The 19,067-nt window shown below is 41.6% G+C and overlaps 3 protein-coding genes across 3 annotated transcripts; 1 reads left to right on the top strand and 2 right to left on the bottom strand.

Annotated features, from left to right (window-relative positions):
• Window positions 1-3,287: 3,287 nt before the first annotated feature.
• On the bottom strand, window positions 3,288-6,768 carry LOC118787527 (F-box only protein 33). Its single transcript, XM_036543116.1, has 4 exons — window positions 6,235-6,768; window positions 4,883-4,993; window positions 4,134-4,801; window positions 3,288-3,654 (listed from the first exon to the last, which is right to left on the bottom strand). Exons 1-4 carry the CDS (start codon window positions 6,660-6,662, stop codon window positions 3,389-3,391), a joined length of 1,473 nt encoding a protein of 490 aa, XP_036399009.1. The 5' UTR covers window positions 6,663-6,768; the 3' UTR covers window positions 3,288-3,388.
• A 1,559-nt stretch (window positions 6,769-8,327) lies between these two features.
• Window positions 8,328-11,913, top strand: fam177a1 (family with sequence similarity 177 member A1). Its single transcript, XM_036542931.1, has 5 exons — window positions 8,328-8,437; window positions 9,510-9,692; window positions 9,805-9,871; window positions 10,059-10,156; window positions 10,541-11,913. Exons 1-5 carry the CDS (start codon window positions 8,369-8,371, stop codon window positions 10,739-10,741), a joined length of 618 nt encoding a protein of 205 aa, XP_036398824.1. The 5' UTR covers window positions 8,328-8,368; the 3' UTR covers window positions 10,742-11,913.
• A 167-nt stretch (window positions 11,914-12,080) lies between these two features.
• On the bottom strand, window positions 12,081-18,939 carry ppp2r3c (protein phosphatase 2, regulatory subunit B'', gamma). The gene is made up of 13 exons (XM_036542930.1): window positions 18,808-18,939; window positions 18,155-18,279; window positions 17,659-17,763; window positions 17,407-17,519; window positions 16,815-16,912; window positions 16,360-16,430; window positions 15,538-15,670; window positions 14,586-14,641; window positions 14,363-14,438; window positions 14,118-14,254; window positions 13,530-13,667; window positions 12,513-12,572; window positions 12,081-12,386 (listed from the first exon to the last, which is right to left on the bottom strand). The coding sequence occupies exons 1-13, from the start codon at window positions 18,872-18,874 to the stop codon at window positions 12,198-12,200; spliced, it is 1,368 nt and encodes a 455-aa protein (XP_036398823.1). The 5' UTR covers window positions 18,875-18,939; the 3' UTR covers window positions 12,081-12,197.
• Window positions 18,940-19,067: the final 128 nt, after the last annotated feature.

Raw genomic sequence — 19,067 nt, 5'->3', positions numbered from 1 at the left:
AAATTTTAAAATAATAAGGCCAACAATATTTGCAAGTAAGTTCTTTCCATTTAAGTGACAGAAAAAAGTGTTAGTGACACTGGACTATATGCATTCCTCTTGCATAGTTTGAACAATTTTTTTGTAATGCAAGCCAGCCATACAGAAATGACTTCCTCAAGTTTGTTTCCAACATACTTCAAAGAGGACCTGTAGCATAAGGTGAGTTGTGGGTTTAAGTGTAGCCTCAATTTCCAGGAATGGAATGAACCAAAGATAGGAAGCATTTGCGATTCGCACTCCTGGAAGGACACGCTCAACTCCGACACCAGGTTTTGTACTCTTAAGGCTGGCATGAGGTGATTTGTATTAAGGTAGAGATCGGAGCATGAGGAGCTGTACAAGCAACAGCAAGTCAACTCTGAGATTGGTGTCCAGGCTGTTCAGTATGGTAACAGCTCCTCCTTTTCAAAGAGAAGTTCAGATTGTGAATGCATATAAAGTTTCCAAAAGTAAAATAAAAAAGACGAAAATATGGAGATCCATGTTGTAAGAAACACCTGGTCATTTTAAGGATAACAGATTCCCCCTCACGCTTTGCTATGAAAGTTGATGAGCAAAGGGAAGGGAAAACAACCACTATCGTATGATGTAAATTTTTTCACAATGCAAAAAGGTTTCATAACAGACCAGCTGTCTGCTACTGATTGGACCCCATTGCTCAAAAACATAACGAGTAAAAAAATAAATAACTTCATGCAGACATTTGGCCATTTTTTTTCTCCCCAGTGGAATGTTCCTTATCGTCTCATAGCAGCTTACAAGTTTGATAGAACCAACCATGATTTTTTTTATAATTACATTCACTCTTCACAGTGAAACAGGTGCATTGTAAGAGTTCTACTGTTGGTGACCAAGCCACAGCACAGCTGTGTACAAGACAGGTCGGACTTCAACTTCTTAGTACGTAAATCTAGTAGTAGTTTGCCTTGGCCGGCCAGTCGTTGGCCTGCCCCCTGCCAGCATGTGGGCACTTTGATAGGGTTGTATTACCTTGATCTTTGGCAGCTGACGCAGACGCTGACAGAAGTAAAAATCCAGTGACTTTGTTGAGAAAAGGTTCTTTTTTTTCATTACATGCTTTCATATTCGAGGCCTGAGCTGTTGAACTCCTCCTCCTAGCCTGACAATAACCCTGAGAAAGGCTGTTTCCTGTTGTTCACTGGTGAGAAAATGGTACACCTTAATTCTTACACACACACCCCCTTCTGATGTATGTACTTCAGTAACGTAACAAAAGAAAAAAAAAAAAAAAAAACACTGATGCTTCTAAAACAAAATGCTGTACTACACATTGATTCGTCCATTTGAAACAAACACAAAACACAGGTTTGAAATGAAAGCTATCTGGGTTTAGGCACAGCATGAGCAGTTATTAGCTAACAGATTGTAACAACTGGCATTGTCATATCTTCCTGACTGAATATTACCCACTCCTGTTACGCACATGTACACAATACTCATTTCCAAATATATAATGATCTACTATTTTCTTTTTTGGTGTGGTACTAAAATAGAAATGGGAATTTAAACAAATAAAATAATCCCTCTTTACATGCATCTTTTTCATCATTCTTTTTTCCCGTATCTTTGCTCCACATGCAATATCTGCAAGCTGTATGTTCACTTAGAGAGGAACTTTGCATGCAATTCACACACTTGAGCTGCCGAACAGCTCATCAGATCTCACTGGTTGACTGAAAGGTTTTTTTTTTGGACGTGAGGAAAAAAATTCATATTCTAAACAAAACAGGTAAGTACTTAAACCATTTGCATACTTCTGTTGTCAGAACTGAATGTTGTCAGACTGTTCCTGAATCAAGTAGTCTGTGAACACTTTGGTTGGTCCAATAGGTTAGCACAGATCTAAAGCAACGATTTTCCACAAACGCAATAGCTTTCAGAACCAAACCATCGAGCAACGCCCTCGGATTAGGAATGAATTCTCAGGGCTTAACAATTGGGAGATACACACAGCTGTAATACGAAAACGGTGAAATAACCCTTCTGAAGATATATACTCTATTGTGCAACAACAAGTCTCCACCGTAATTCAGACAAGCAAGAATAAAGAGATATGCCATAAATGGGGACTCAAGAAAACATCCATGTTTGCCATTTAAAAGACTGTTGGCTTCACATTCACATTCTAATACTATGCAAGCACCAGATTCCCTCTTCTATGAGCCTTAAAACAGCAAATACACGATAGAAAAATCATTTTAAAAGTCTTACAGACACACATTATAGATGTTAACTTCTTAAAACTAAAGCGAGGGAAAAAAGAGCAATAGAAAAAAAAAAAAAACAAACCAACAACCTTGAAAGCGTGTTTTGGAAGAGCTTTTCAATACACACAGTATTCAGCCCCCAGGCACACATGCCCCAAACAGCACAAGACAAAGCCTTCATTGTAAAAATACCACAAGTGCCAGATTCCTGAGATATGGAACAAGCAAACTGATTTCTTCCTCTGTCCCAAGCTCAGCGGATGAAATGCTCCAGAACCTTGATATTAGCAACAAGGGGGGGATGTTCAAGGCAACTGTGACTCAAGACTAATAAATAAAACGAACAGACTGGCTGATTGCTTCATACATCATCATCACCATCATCGTGTGTGGCGCCTACCTGAGACGGATCGAGAGGGTTTTTAAGAAAGGTCTGCGGCGTCTTAACGGGCGATCCTCTTTGCAGGACCACTGACAGAGAGCCCCAGAGGACCTGCTGAACTGCGCAGCGGAGTGAGATGCCAACCTCTGCTATGCTATCTGTTTCGAGAGAGGACAGAGCTTGACCACCAGTGCGTCTGTACTTTCGGGTTAGAAAACCAGCAGGATCTTTGTCCCGTACATATCAACAGTTCAAAAATAACAATTATAAGGTAAAAAAAAAAAAAAAAAAAATGAACAGAAGGCTGAAGGGCTGTACTAGTGTCCATCAGAGCTCCGTCCTCGGCCGGAAGACTCAAACCTTCGGAAAGGTAAATGAGTATGAAGAATTCAGCTATCTCAAAGGCAGGGACGGATAAGCTGATAGACTTAGCTTACTCTGCAACTCTACACTCCCCTATCAGAAACCAACAAACAAAAAACACAGCATACATCTTGTAAGCTAGCCATGATAAAGCCCTTCACTCACTCACTCATTAGCTACTAAACCAATACCCGACTATACTCTCCTACTAAGAAGCAAGATATATAGATAGATATAAATATAGAGCTAATACTGATTAAACACAGCACGTATAAAGGGTTAGTTCACGCTACAGAAAGAAAAAAAAAAAAAAAAAGAAACAGGGCCCATTATGTAAAGAAGCATTAAGCGTGGATGTTAAATACAGGAGGGGCTACATGCCCTCGCTGAAGCTCTGCATCTCCCTGTAGAAGTGCTGGAAGGGCTCGCTCAGGACGATGCTGGTGTCCATCATGGGGTGCCAGACGCGGCCCAGCCCAAGGGACACCTCCTTGATGAGGTTGTGCACGGGGTCCTCCTCCAGGTAGAAGACCGGGTCCGGGTCGAAGTCGATGCTCTCCTCCGACACCGCCAGCACCCTCAGGTTGGAGCCGCGCAGGCGGGAGATGGCGACGAGATTGTGGGCCCACACCGTGTAACCTGCAAGCCAGGACATTCACAAGAGTCACACCCGCAGTATTTCCTTTCCTATACCCACTCTGGCTGGAAGAAACGCACCATTCAGCCGGGACCACACAGGTCGGTCAAATTACGAGACAACAGCAATTCATCATTAAAACTGAAAGAGGTCGAGGTCAGTTTGGGATTGTGATGACCTGTGAGGCCACATGACCAGTATGACCGTTCACCGTTTTCATAATTAGTCCCAAAGGCCATCTGACTCCTTTACGTCAGACAGTCCTGCTGTCTGTCCTCAAGGATGAATGATGATCATGGATGATCAAGACAACACATTATTTTGGTTTCAATTCTGAAGGATTAAAATGGATTATAAAAGCATCCTGGATATCATGCAATGTTCACCTTCCAACAAAACAGCCAAACGATCATTTTGGCAAAAATACAAATAAATCCATTTTAACAGCCCGAAGGCAAATCCTTCGTTTAGCTGTACTCACCGTGGATGACAAGGACAGAGAGATGAATGCAGCGCCAGGCCAGCAGCACCAGCGGGTCCTCGTTGCGGTTGTCGCTGAGGTCCGGGAAGCCGGCCTCGTCCCGGATGAGGATGAAGTGCGTGAGGGTCTTGTGGTACTGCAGGGAGATGAGCTCCACGGTGGCCACGCTGGTGCAGGTGGAGTAGCTGTCGAAGTGGATCCTCTCCAGGGGCAGGCTGGGCTTCAGCACCGTCAGCAGGTCCTGGCTGCGCACGTCCAGCGCCATGACGTAGACGCGCAGGTTGCCGCTGTGGCGCACCAGGGCCTTCCAGTCGTCCTCGCTGGCCGTGCCGTCCAGGGACTTGCCGGCCAGGGCGGTGCCGTTGATCAGCAGGGAGAGGCGGTGCAGGGGCATGTGGTCGCTCCTGGAGAGAAGGCGGCACATGTCGGAGGTGAAGTCGCAGAAGTCCAGGGCCAGGGAGCGCAGGTTCAGCAGGCGCTCCATCTCGATGGCGGGGACCAGTGAGGGCAGCTGGTTATCCAGCAGGCTCAGGTGCTCTAAGGAGGTGGCGCTGGGGTTGGACATCGCCGCAAGGGAGCTCGGGGTCACCATGCCGAGCATGAAGGCCGAGGACAGCCACTTCACCCGCCTGCTGTTGGCCAGGACTTCCTCAAACAGCTGCTGGATCCTGAACAAAGGAGAGAAGCGTTGAAGTAAAGCATGCCCAAGCTGTTTGAGAATAAACTTCCATTTTACGCCAATAACTCACTCTTTGATTTTCTTGCTTCCTTGGTCAACCTGATGGAGGTGGGAGCTGTCCAAAATGCCCTCGTCCTGGAGGATGCAGGTGTCTCCATACAGACTCAGCTTCTGAAGGTTTCTGCAAAGAAAGTGTGACCCACGCAATTTCACTTCAAATCCTTTGAAACAAAGAAACACTGGACTTTTTAACACTGCGACACAAACACATTAATTTCTTCAAGAGTTATTCAACTACAGAATTTTTCTGGAAACAACATGCTACTGCCACAAAAGCAAAATATGAGAAACGATTAAAATCCTTAAAAATAATGCAGGAATACTTGCCACCATGACTTGAAACTAAATTACTGAGTATGGTAGAACTGTGCTAGAAGTCACCAGCGAAACCGATCTTTCATCATTTTCGCAGAACTAGCCTTTTACTATACGCTTTGACCATCCGTGTGCTGTATGCCACTAAACCAAGCGTTCCTCTTTCTGCCAAAAAAAATCTAGAGGTTTCCCAACAAAACGAAAATGTGCTCTTGTCCAATATTATCAAAAGCACAAAGGTGAAAAACTGAAACATTGCATCCTATACCGTTACTGCTGCAACCAGATATTTCCCACAGAAAATATTTAAGGGCGATTACTTTGAGGTCGGAATGTTTAGGCCAAGAAAAATCACCTACATCTAGTGGAATGGTCGCACCTCTAAATCGCTAAAATTCCCTCATGTTAGGCAAGTCCGGATACAATGGAATAGAATGGGATCAACGTACTTACTAGCTATAGACTACACCTATGACACACATTATCTCTTAAACCAGAACGGTGTAACCCTATAAAAGTCATAATGCTACGTAGATACCACCTTATCCCTGAACAAACTACAAATTTGAATCATATTATTAATTGGCTAAACCTCGATATTTTTCTTAGACCTGGATGCATTTCAAGGTTACTATATTCTCGGATAAAACTGACATCATGAAAAATATTACCTCCAGTTTCTGTGCTATGAATACACGGTTAGTTACGGACAGAAAAAATATACATATATTTGTTTGCGTCTTGCAGCCATGCACCTAACTACCAATAGGAACCGCTGTGGAGTAAAAACCAGCGAGAGGAACCTGTTTGGTGCTTTCCTGAATTATGCAAACAATCAGTAATATCCAGAAATGTGGAGATTATTACCAATGCCCATTATAGAAATATCTATTCCATAGTTAAAGCAAACTTAGGGCACCATTACGTAATGACAAGGGTTTGTTTATAGCTAGCAAGCAATAACCTAGCAGCGAGCTAACAGCAGCTACTGACGCAGTTTACTTTAAAATGGCTGGTTGTGGCTAGTCCTTTTGGCTAGCACATTACCTGTTGTTCCGAATGCTGTTTAGCACACATAACACCTGGTCCAGGTAAGTGTTCATCGCATCCTTCCAACGATCAGCGAACTGCGGGTCGCTTTCAGCAGGCTCCATCCTACCCTCCACACCGTGCAGGGGGCTGAGGTATCCTTCCACTGGAGCAAACTCCAGCTGCAGCTCCCGCACGAAGCAGCCGATTTTCCGCATGAGGAATTCCAGTTTCGGGGTCTCGTCTATGCCGGAGCCGCTGCCGTTTGTGCCACCGCCGACCCGCAGCTTGAGCTCGGTCCACAGCGCTGGGTAGAACAGACACTCCCTCCACCGAGAGCACACAGCCGAGGCCCGGAGCTTGTCCCGAGCGGACAAGAAGGAAAATATGTGGACAATTAGCTCGCTAGGTAAGGCCGAGGCTCCGACACCCCCGCACAGAGCCATGGCCGTACGATTAATAGGCTGTTACACTTGGAAAAGCGAAAAATCAGTTAACCGTTGAAAGGTTCTGGGACACAAGCAGCTCGACCGCAACACTAATTTGGCCCCCTTCGCCTCCACTGAAAACAAACATCGCATAGCAGCTTTCCCTTCAATACTATTGGACCGCACCACGCCCCTCCCGCAATGGGGGTGACTGAAAAATACTCACAATATTACATTTACTCAAATAGCCTTATAAAAACGAAAACATATGTTTTATTCTATATGAATGTTTTAAATTATTGTATAATTTCATAATTTAAAACTATAGGTGGGCTAAAGTAATTATCATGCAATAACAAATTACTAGGCACATCTATTCAGATGGTTTAATCCAAAACCTGGTTATTTTTGCTATACCACAATATTTTCTGCAGGGGGAGAAGTTCCATCGTCTATCTCTGCATTTTAGCTCGGTTTTAAAGCTAACACATTAGTTGGTGTGGATCTGTAATGAATGTCACAAAAATTGTTTTGCATGTAAATCAATTTTTAAGGGGGGGGGGGGTCAAGATGAATGCGTATTTGTTCCATTTTATAGTTAAATGCATTCGAATGATTTCCATCCTGTTGTAATTTTGAATTTAAATGTTAACTTAAACACAACTTAATGAGCATGGCATTAAATATGTTACAAACTCAATGGAGATTTTGAAATAAGCTGTCATAGCATATAAACAAAGTTGACAAAATCATAATTTTCAAGTAAAATGCTGCTGTCAGTTTAATAAAGTTGCAATATTGTACTTTTCCTTTCGCTGGCACTCGTTCATTATGCACCCCAATGAATTAATATAGATTTTTTTTCTCAGGTTGAATTGTCTCTCCCTCTTGTGTCATGCAACTTCATCACTCATTTCGCTCTGTTCATTTCAAAATAGTTGTTCTTATTAACCATTACTCATTTATTAACCATCCTGCTTCCTTTAAAAGTCATTTCTTTTTCATATACCTCTGTCCCCAATGTGGGAACAGCGTCCCATGCCAGCCCACACTGCGGAGTCACTCCCCATCTTCTGTCGTAGACTAAAGATTTCCTCTTCAGTTTGCAGCTTGGATCCCCTGCATGAACAACACATCTTCCCGCATTTGTGCAGTCTCGTATTGCTGTATCTCTCTTGTGAATTTATTGCAGAATTGTTGTACTAGTTAACCTCATTTATCAAATATTGTTGGCCTTATGCATCTCTGAATCACCTCTTCAGTCGTTAAGTATTACGCAACTTACCAGAGCCAACCTGCGTGAACACGCCTACAGCACCATGTACCTCGCATACCAACGTAGATCATGTCTTTTCAGATTGTCTTAATATTGCTAATTAAACTTGAATTTTAAAGTCCCGAACAACAACGTTTTTCTATGCAATAGCTAGTTTCTATCTGTATATTACTGATGGAGTGATGTGTGATCAGGTTATCAAACTGACTCATGTAACTGACGTCAAAGCAATATACAAAATTCCCATGAGGATTCTTCTCGTACAGTACATGTACGATTCTCGTGGTACTTTTTTGACATGCAGTACAGCATGAATTGCCATACGCTATTGGTTTTGTCGCTGTCCGTTCCTTTAAAAGGAGGTACCTTATTGACGTACGTCATGTCCGTTTTTTCAGCACGGAAAAGGATCAACAACAGACGAGTTCAGAGCGTTGAGAAGAGGGAGATGGCTGAGCTCTCTCTTTATCTAACGAACATCAACGTGTCTTTGGGACAGAACATGGACGTAGAAAAGGTGAAGAGTTGAGATTGTTTTAGATAATAGGTTTGTTATTTTAAAATGTAGATGTATTGATATGACCATATGTTGCAGTTAGATAGTTTGCTGTGGTCAGTGTAATTGTTTCTAGTACTGTTTCCTTGTAGCAACAGTGTAGCTAGCCAGGGTAGCTAATTGCTGAGACATTCGTCAGAAATAAAACCGGTTTGTGGCGAGGTAGTTAGCCAGATTCCATGACAGTCGCATGTATGGTGGGGTATCAGGATGTAAAGCAGCTTTCGAAAATTAGTAGACATCATCACATAACTTCTCCAGTACATGGCTGATACTTCTACAAACAAAGGAACTCTTTTCTTGCTCTCCCGCAAAATCATTAACTAACTGGCAAGTGCGGATGTGGGTGTTTTTCCCTGTGTGTGGGGTTTGGTTTTAGGGCCGGAACTGTAAACATGAGTACTGGTAAAACAAGTTTAGATGACGTAATAATTTGAACTACTTCTCCATGATTTGGAAAGCAAGAGTAATTTCAAGTGTAGGCCTTTATTGTGGGTTTCTTATGGTCGGTACATGATCTTTAGTAGGAGAAATAGTGGTAGTTTACCTTTGGGAAGTTAGTGAAAGAAAATTTCATGAATTAAACATTCTTGAAAAACCCCACCGACCATTGTTTGACCTGTCATGGTCTCTGTAGCAAAAAATCCATTAATATTGTAATAATAAATATTAAGGACATTATAGTCACTTAGCAGACACTTACCCAGAGTGACAAACAATTTTTATTCATGCACACAGCTGGATATTTACTGAGGCAATGGGGTTAAGTACCTTGTCCAAGGGTACAACAGCAGTGCACCAAAGGGGAACCAAATCAAACCCAAATTACCTTAAAGTTACTAGCCCTGCTCCTTACCATGACACCATGCTGTTGCCTGAAATATATCCATATAATTCTTGTAGTATATTACTGTACTTTGAGATAACAATATAGACTGCTTCTAATTTTAATGTTTGTTCATGGAGGTAGTAATAGTGTGTCATTTGCTGAATGACGCAGAAGGTAAAATGATGATACCTTGTGTGCTGACAGATCTCTGGTGGTGGGAAGGACTTTGAGAATGTGGAGTTGGGAGACCTGGGGAAGAAGAAGAAGCAGAAATTACCCCGCAGGACCATCTACTTTGCCAGCGGGGAGACCATGGAGGAGTACAGTACAGATGAGGAGGAAGAGGAGGAGCCAGAGAAGAAGGATCTGATGTCTACAGTTGACCCAGTGAGTGTGCAATTGTGCCTTCACAAGCAAAAGTTTAGTACCAGGTCATATTGCAAGAGATGCCATGTTGTGTGCTGTGGCAGATTTCTAATTTTAAATATTCTTCTTCCAGTCGAAGTTGACCTGGGGGCCATACTTTTGGTTCTACATGTGGAGAGTTGCCACCTCCACTATCTCAGGTAATTATTTGATATTTGGTGCTAAAGCACTATTTTGTATGATTAAATTAGTGTTTCGATATGACCTGTTTCTATATTTCTGTAGAAAGTTTGCATACAGAATGTACCTTCAACTGTCTGACACAACTATCCACTACCTTGCAAGTGTCTGCTCTCTTACACATTTTTGGCTGTTTGTGAATTTCAGTTTGTGATTATGTTGGAGAGAGGATGGCCTCGTTCTTTGGCGTCACGTCACCCAAGTACCAGTATGCGATTGACGAGTACTACAGGATGAAGAAAGAGGTGTGTAAATACTGACAGTGGGAGGAATTTGAAAGGACACAGGAAATAAAATGCGCGTGCAAACATGGAACAGGCCTGTGGGGCATTGGGCAATGTGTGGCATAACGCTAAGGGGACCTGAGCCAGGGGATATTGGGTCAAATTCAAGATGAATTATATAAGAAAGGTGTCTCACCTCAATTTCACCAGTGAAAATCAAGCTATATGAAATGATGAGAATATGTGACTTTATGTAAACTTTGTAAAACTTTAAGTACAGTAAAATTGTTTATGATAAACATAATTGCATATTTTGACTTGTCCTTAACAATGAGAATGAATTACCGTATATGAACAAATAAAAATTGCTTTTGTTAACATTAAGATGATGGAATGTGCTCACAGGAGGAAGAGGAAGAGGAGGATAACCGCTTGTCTGAGGAGGCAGAGCGTCGCTTTGAGGAGCAGCAGAGCCAGGAGGGTCAGGAGCCAATGACTGAACAGCCGGAGGGCTCCGCCTCCTTTGTAAATATCACTTTTGAACTGGAGAAAGAGCCTCATGCCATGAATGACACTAACAGAGTCCCCGCCCCCATCCCCACCTAACAAAATTTTTTGCAAAGAAGTCATTTTCACATACACGCATTTTATTATTTTTGTCACAAACTTATTGGTTGAAACTTACGTAGTGATCTTTTTTATGGCTATAATGGTCTCTTGTTTGAATATGCACCTGTGTGAGCTGATGTAGAGGTACTGTCTGTCACACGTGTACCCTAAACAGCCCTGTGTAATACTTTTGTCAAATTCCAGTTGCCTTCATGCTGAGAGTTTTGAGGAGAATGTGCTGTCTGATAATGAAGGGCAAGTTTTAACTTCAGTATGCAGGTCTATGTGTAGTTTGATGTAGGAAGCAAAGAGCCAAAGGATTTGTCATTAATGCATGATGGAATCAGTTTGCTAAAAATCTTCTAATAATGTGAATTACCTTAGAAATGTTTGTCCTACAATGACAGGACTGGCTTTCGAGGATGGCCTCATTATTGTACTATTTAAGTGACACTGTACTATGACATAAAGCAGCTAATTTGATATGGATGGAACACTACATATCTCATTTCGCAACCACTTTTACGGCCAAAAGTAAAAGTGATTAAAATCCTGTGCAAATCTGTGCAAGTTTGGTGTAACATTTCAAAGGGAGTAAAGCACTGTCTGAAGAAACCAAAGCTTGTATCCCTGATGCTGGAGTCAATCCATTCTACTGTCCTCTTTGGCCAAGTCTGAAATGACACTGCCAATATGACACTTGGCAAAAATCATTTGCATTAAAATGTTCTGACACTTAAATATAATATAAGTTCAGCTGGCCCTTTCAATCTTAGTGAAATGTTTGACAATAACAGCCTTTATAAACCATGGACAACATTCTCTCTGAATGGATGTTAGGAAGTAGGAAGCATGCAATTGTTTTGCGGTGGTAAAAGGGACATGTTAGTTTTAAAGTAGTGATAGGAACCTAGCCTTTACTGGCTTAATCTTTTCACTGAAAGTTGTTTCTTCATTGTTAAAGTAGCCATGTACACTAAAATACAGTATGGCATTGCACAGCCTTGTCAGGGTTAAATTTTGTCATTGAACATAGCTGCAGTTATGTTATTCACACAGCAGTTTTCTTCACAGTACAGAGGGAGTCCTATCATGAAACATGAGTGTTCTTGAAGGAAAAATGTCCGTAAGTTTGCACTTACTGTAATTAATCACAGTACTTTACATCTATTTACAAAATGAGTTTAACACACTCTCATTGTTTATAAAAAAAAAAGGTTTTATTTATGCAAATCTTCCAACTGAAGGCTTTTTTTGTAATTATTTTGGAAATAAATGCTTATTTTGTACATAATACAGCTTAATAAACGTAATAACAATACAACTCTAGTATTGTCATTTGTCATATTTCTCTACTCGAGTGTGGGAGTTTATCCACATATAATCCTTCTTGTGAACATTTCTGTGAAGGCAGAGCTGGTGTTCCTGCCATGAAGTCCAGTCACCAGCAGTGTCATGTGTCATCCAGATCTGCACTGCTGTCATTGTCATTGGCCACAAGCACTTCTCTGTTCTCGTATGTCCAGAACCCGTTCAGGTCAATGAGGATACTGCTGACTGTGTCTCCCTGGCTGCTGGTCACCAGGTCCTGGAGGGTTATCTTGTACGGGTCCTTGGGTTTCACCATGTCAAATATCTCATCCTGGCATATAAGAAAACCTCTTTTCAGTTGCAGTGGCAATGAAAACTGGCATGTGAAAAAAGTCCATGAGGAAACCTTTTCCTTTTATTTTGCCCGGAGACTGGAAACAGCCAAATTTGTACCCACCTTGACATCCTGGAAAGACACTGGTTCCTGCCCGTGCAATTTCATCTGCTCCTGGATGGCCTGGTGACAAAGGTCAAAAGACAGCTGAGTTTGACTAATCATCTCCAGTGAAATGAAACTACAAGGAACTAAAATGCATTTGCAGGAGGCTTAACATTCAAGTCAACAAGATCGGATGTAGTCCATACAGGAGTCATATTAATTGGAGTAACTGAAAGGTTGGAGAATAGGGTTAAGTTTACAAATTCCCTTGCAATGAAAGAAAATATCCTTAATTCCAATCTGAGTCCTCTTTGGTACACTAAAGGAACAGACTGGGAAAGAAAACACAGTTATACTTTCAAAAGGTCAATAAACAAAGCCCTGCCTAGCACCTGCTCTGAATATAAACCCCTCTGTGCAGTAAAAGCAGTTTCTCTCTCCCCTCAGCAAAAGGCCACAGTTACGCTCTCACCCAGTTACTGTAAGAGACACAAAGGCCGTCTTACATGTGAGGACACCGGATGGCCGGGGGACGAGAGACAGAGCCGATTTTGTTCCACGGTGGCGTTTGAAAGGACAGCCACGCTTCCCTCACTGGAAGTCTTTTCAGACTCAAACAGAGTCTGCATTCTGCGCCCGGGGGATGGCTCCTAACAAACTGAGTCTGACAGAAGATTCAGGGATTTATGGGTGCCAAGGCTAGACTTTACCCAAATGTGGCTGATACAAGGGAGAGGAAAGATTAATTGTAATCACTGGAGTGGTCGTAACAGTGGCCTTAATCTGAGGGCAGCTGTGCTAAATTAAGATATTTTAATACACACCGCTGGGACAGGGTTTTGCTGGAACGCAGGGCTAGGGCACTCACAAAATTATGGCTGTCAGCGTCATGTGCTTGTCTGTCCGTGCTGAAGGACTGATGTGTGACTTGCTGTTCTGCAACTACCCCCTTGTTTTTACAGCTTCTCTGCACTATATACATCATGTGGTAACGGCCTTGTAAACCGCTCTGACCCGAGAGCCCTCAGCACTCACCCTGAAGAAGTAATTGAGCGCAAACACGTTGAGGTAGCCCTTGTTCTCCATGTCTAGCAGCTTGAAGATGTACTGGAGAGCAGCCGGCTCCTTTCTGTTCTCTAAAGCCAGCACAAAGTCCAGGTAGGTCTTGTAGTCCTGACGGTGAGCAAAAGCAGTACATAGGGTTCAAAATTCTAGGACATCAGTGACAGTTAATGCAATCCCCAAACACAGAAAAATGCTGTATTTGAAATTACCATGTGCTTACAGGCTGCTCCATACAGTTTGGTGGAGATGCATCCACTGTGCTGTTTTGTATTTCTATTTAGAGTCTATTTAGAGTTTTGTATTTTTTGGCTTAACCATTGTTACATGTTTTCCTACAGTATTCTTTCAGTTTTTGTTCTTTGTTTTGTGTTATTTTTAATGCAGACCTTGTGCAGTACTCTACAATGGTAAAAGAAAATATATTATTATTACTATTAACCCTTTATGACAAAAGGAAACTTTTTATTTCATCATGCATTAACAGCAGCAAATACAAAACTATAGAATGCCTTAAAGAACAGTAATTGTATACAAATATTGATTCTCTACTGACTGTACCATTTCTCCATCATAAGTGAGGCATTCCTGGTAGACGCGGTCCAGGAAGACATCAGTCAGGGTTCCAGTGCCATAGCGAGACAGCTCCTCCTTGCTCAGCATCCCATTGTGGTCCTTATCCAGATTCAAGTACTGACCTGCCATGGGGCGATACAAGGACAGCCTTTTAGCACACAGTACAATTACAGGCTTTCTGACGCCACACAAGTCAAAGGGAAGATGGCTCGGAGGGGATGTCTGCATACCGTACACTCGCAGAGCAGAGGGGGCCGAAAACCAGTTAGACTCCTGACTCTCCTTAGACAGTTCTTCATCTCTAAGCTGAGATGAAGAGAAAAACAAATTAAAGACCATGAATAATAGGTAGTGTATATTCTTAGGATAGCAATGATGAAGAAATTCACAGTAGAAATGGTGTCTTCTGAATGCCCTTCTTCACATAAAAAGCACACATCAGCAAAGACATACCTCCAAAAGATCATCCAAAAAACTGCAAGCCAAGATGTCTTGAATTTTTATTTTTCCTGAGGACACAAAGGTGAAATAAATCACAATACACAATATACAGTGTCAGAAAGCAAATAACACAAAACCATGACACAGGGGAGAACAATACTCTTCTCTTCCCCTCTCATTACCACAGATAAAAATGTTCCAGGAGCTGTGCCAAGATCTTAGATCTGAAATTAATTTCAATTATCCTGATCACAATCTCATCATGCCTGTGCTGTTCTGTGAGGGAGAGCACGCACACCAGCTAAACAGCCAAACTAAGCTAAAAGACCGAGTAACAGAGCCTTCGGTCACTTCAGGTAACATCCCTGAGACAGCAGCAGGCCACTCACTGACCTCAGCTGTCAAATGTCAGAAAACAGTTACTCTACCTCACTTTGTAGTTACACCACATATCTACTCCCAGCTCACACAGTTTTAATGCAGTCTTGTGTGGGTGATAAATATCAGAGACAGAGATGGTGGAAGGTATTTACACTAACATGTCACACAGGTTTCCATTATCATGCTGAGATTCCACACAGACAAATTAGGTGCATCTAAACTTCTACTGGTATTTTCCTTAATTCACTTGACTGAGATAATGGGAAAAATGCATTCCAGACATTTCGACCTAAAGACTTAGACTTAAATACTTGATATTTGTTTCTTAGACAAATATAAATAATATAGTTGATGTATGTTTATGTATGAATTCCTTTCCAAAAAAATAATTTAAAAAATACTCTTCGCTACTTTGAAGAATCTAAAATATAAGATAAGCAAAGAATGAAATATAAAATGCAAGTAAAGAATAAAACGTCCAACCAAACCTTTGACTGGTACTGTATGTAGTAGGTGAGAGATGAATGAAGTCTCTGAACTATGCTTTTGAGAGGTGTATAGAAGAGAGTAAGGACATACGAACCAGTGCGCAGGGGGTCCAGGAAGAAGAAGAACTTGCGGACCGCCGTGCACACATAGAATGAGTAGAAGGACTTCTCCAGGCCGTCCAACTGAGGTAGGGTGGGGATGAGCTCTAGAATGTAGTTCTCCAGATCCTGTCAAGTGAAATACAAGCTAGAGGCTCAGATATAGGACAGGAGAGACTGGCTTTCACTTTACTGCCTCAAGGCACTCTGACCAGGAAAACTGGGGCAAGGGCAAAAAATAGGAACTGAATAAAAGCAAAAGTTGCTTAAGAATTCCAGTAAAGAATTCCCTGTTTAATGTCACATCAGCAAAATGCGCCATTGAAAGGAACAATGTAATTACAGTATGACTGTACAAATGCATGACACTCTCATAACACATTTATTCTCGTTGTGTCTATGTTGCTACACACAGACCATCTAGGTCTGAAAAGGAAACTCTCTAATCTAACCTGAACCTTGGAGATACTAGCCCCGTCTCCTGCACCCTTGAATAAATCTCTGTGAACACATTTTGCCACAACAGCAGCCAAAAAAAGGAAACACTGCCAGAGCGAGATGCTGGAAGAGCTAGATTGTGCTAGCTGGGCAGGCAGTTCAGCAGAGGGCTTAGACGCCAAGGTCACTGCTCCTATTAAGTTTCACATCCTGTGCTTAGAAAAGTGACAGCAGACAGAGAAGACACTTGACACAGACCTAGACAGGCATCATGAACATACAACTCCTTTCTATATATCAGCATAACAATACTACATTACTGACTGAAATTATTGGGGAACAAACGAATGAAAATGTTAAAGATTTTTGCGAACACATACCGACTCCCGGAGGTAGCCCTGTCCTGCTACGTCATACAAACTCAGCCCGATCCTGGTCTGGTGAAGCCAAACTGGAGAAACATTTTGTACCAGATTTGTATCAGTTACAGCACAGACATACTCTAATGATTCAAAAACAGTGTTTATGACATAATATAGATATCAAGGTCAAGGTTAAAAGGACTTTCTACGTTTTGGTCACTTAACAGAAAACTGGACAAACTTTTGCAGTACTTAATATTCATGAAATGCTGGAAGATGTTATTTACATTCAAAATACTTCTCCTAACACCACAAGACAGCATTTTGTCATCTTACGTCATCTGAACTTATAATCACTGAATGAGCTGGACATAGACTTGAATAATTACAACAATGGGAATTTAAGTTATTCACACTTTTATACAATATGCTAAAAAGAACTGCCAAGAGGAATGGTTGTGCTAAAAACAAACCTTTTCGCATGACATAGTTAAAGAACTGCATTATTGATATCCGTCCATATGGATCACTGTTAAGGAGTTTGGCATACACTCTGGCAGTGAAGAACTGCCTGTTGGGGGAGACACAAAATTAGGTTGTTATTACAACTCTAAGCAATATTCCATATTTTCACAAATGGATGACCAAATGGATCAATACTGCCCCCTGTCTGAGGGGCAACACACAGCTAATACTCAATCCGAGCACCTTGCTGGGTGTCCTCCACTTCATAAAACAAATCAGAATTTAATAAATTAATTTCAGTGAATGCCAAATAGATGTTATATAACCAAACTGTGTGTGTGTGTAGGTGAAGACTGAATAAAAATGAAATTTTGCATATAACCCTGGCACTTCAATACACATCCCTCTGAGCTCAGAATGTGGACAATGGGACTAACATGAAACCTAAACTGACTGGAAGTGTTCAATAACTTACTCTCTCCAAACAGGGTAGATTTGCAAGAATTCATTCAGCAGCAGGGGTTATATAGGCAATAAATTATCAAACAGAAAGAACTTTAACAATTAGATTTTTCTGCAAGACGTATCTTCTCTACTTACTTGCACTTTGCTCCTGCTTTTTCTCCGACCTTCAAGAAGCTATCATAATTGATCATCGCTTCCTCTCCAGCCATGGGAGGTACCTGGTGTTTGTCCAGCAAAAACCACAGGCTCTGGGATAAAAGAATACATATGGACAGATGTGAGTGTATAATGGCCTGTTTAAAATGTCATATGGAGGCCTCTTGCACATACGTTGTATCAGCAAATGTTCTGCTTGTGTCCACCAACAACAACAGAATTATTTCTTACCTGTAATTCCTCATTGTCTAGAAGCTCTCGACTTTTCCGCTGCAGGAACACAGCTCTGGATTCTTCACGTAGTTTCTGCAGCAAAACTTCATCTTCAGCTGGAAGCTACAGAAATCAGATGGATTTGAATCACTTCCTCAATCAACCAAAGTGTGGCTGCCTCACAAATGCTCCCTAGTTGATGGTCTACAACCCAAGTCTCTGAGATCTATCAGTTTGTTTTCAACACCATAAAAATTAGTGGCTGGTTCTGGAGGAGTGGAGCCTCATTTTGACCACTGTCTTTTAAACGTGACACATATTTATGAGAGCTAAACTGACCTACAACTCAGTGACTGAGATGTTGATTTAGGGTGGAAAGGAAGAAAAACAAGGTAGCTCCCCAGAGTTGAAGGCAACTGCCCTAAGAAATCATGACACGCAAGAAAGTAGGTTTACAATATGGAACGATATTGTAGCTTTCATCCAAATTATTCCGAATCGTACACCTCCATACCCTGTAGTAAAAGCGTGGTATGTCCTTGTACGAGGAGTCTCGTTTCTCTCCTCCCCTCCACTCTGTGTAATACTTTGTGAACAGGGCGGTTTCCTCCTCTTTCTTCTCCTCCTCAGTTATCTCATCTGTGAAGAAGCACATGGAATAAAATATTTAATGTGTTATGACTATCAGATGCATGTCGTTCATACAGCGTGTCAATTAGTTTTTGTTGTAGTTTGCTTTACAGTTTTGACCATTCAGTCCCGTCTTTGAACGCACAAGACACTTAGCTAGCAGGCTATCCAATACAAATTATTAACAGATAATCTATGTTAACTAAGACATTCTGCAAAAGCAATCGGTCTTTTTCGCAAAACCAACAGCCCAGGTTGGTGGCTAGACAACTAGACTAACTACCTATAGTCACGTCTTGACTAGTAGTTAGTAAGTTAGTTAGTAAGCTAACTCGTAAATTTAATTAGTTACTACTTTCTTAAGCAGTAATCTAGTAGCGATGTCCCACACGTTGCGAATATGCAGTTAGGCCGCTATCTAGTTAGCGGGTTAGCAAGCTAGCAAGAAATTCAGAATGTCACTAACTAGCTACGGCTAGCCAATCCAGGCAACGGCTGGTCGGTTAAACAGCGGACATTATAAATTCACTTGTTTACCCTTTTTTGAAGATGCCAATCTCCTCTTCAAAAGTTCTTTCCAATGGGCTACTTTATCATTGGACATTTTAACATCAGCTCAATCACAAACGAAAAAGTATAAACAGTACTCTACTGTTAGTTACTTCCCGCCCGTCCCCTTCCGGTACATAGCCATAAATGATTGGTCTACTACAAAGACAGGGCGTTAGCAGAGACCATTGTACTAGCTGTTCTATAATGGCCAGATATTCAACTCCAACATAACTTTCGTTTTGTGT

The sequence above is a fragment of the Megalops cyprinoides genome, chromosome 12 (genome assembly GCF_013368585.1).
Source record: "Megalops cyprinoides isolate fMegCyp1 chromosome 12, fMegCyp1.pri, whole genome shotgun sequence".
Lineage (NCBI taxonomy): Eukaryota > Metazoa > Chordata > Actinopteri > Elopiformes > Megalopidae > Megalops > Megalops cyprinoides.
Note: the sequence above shows the minus strand (reverse complement) of the source record. Positions and strands in the feature narration are given on the sequence as shown.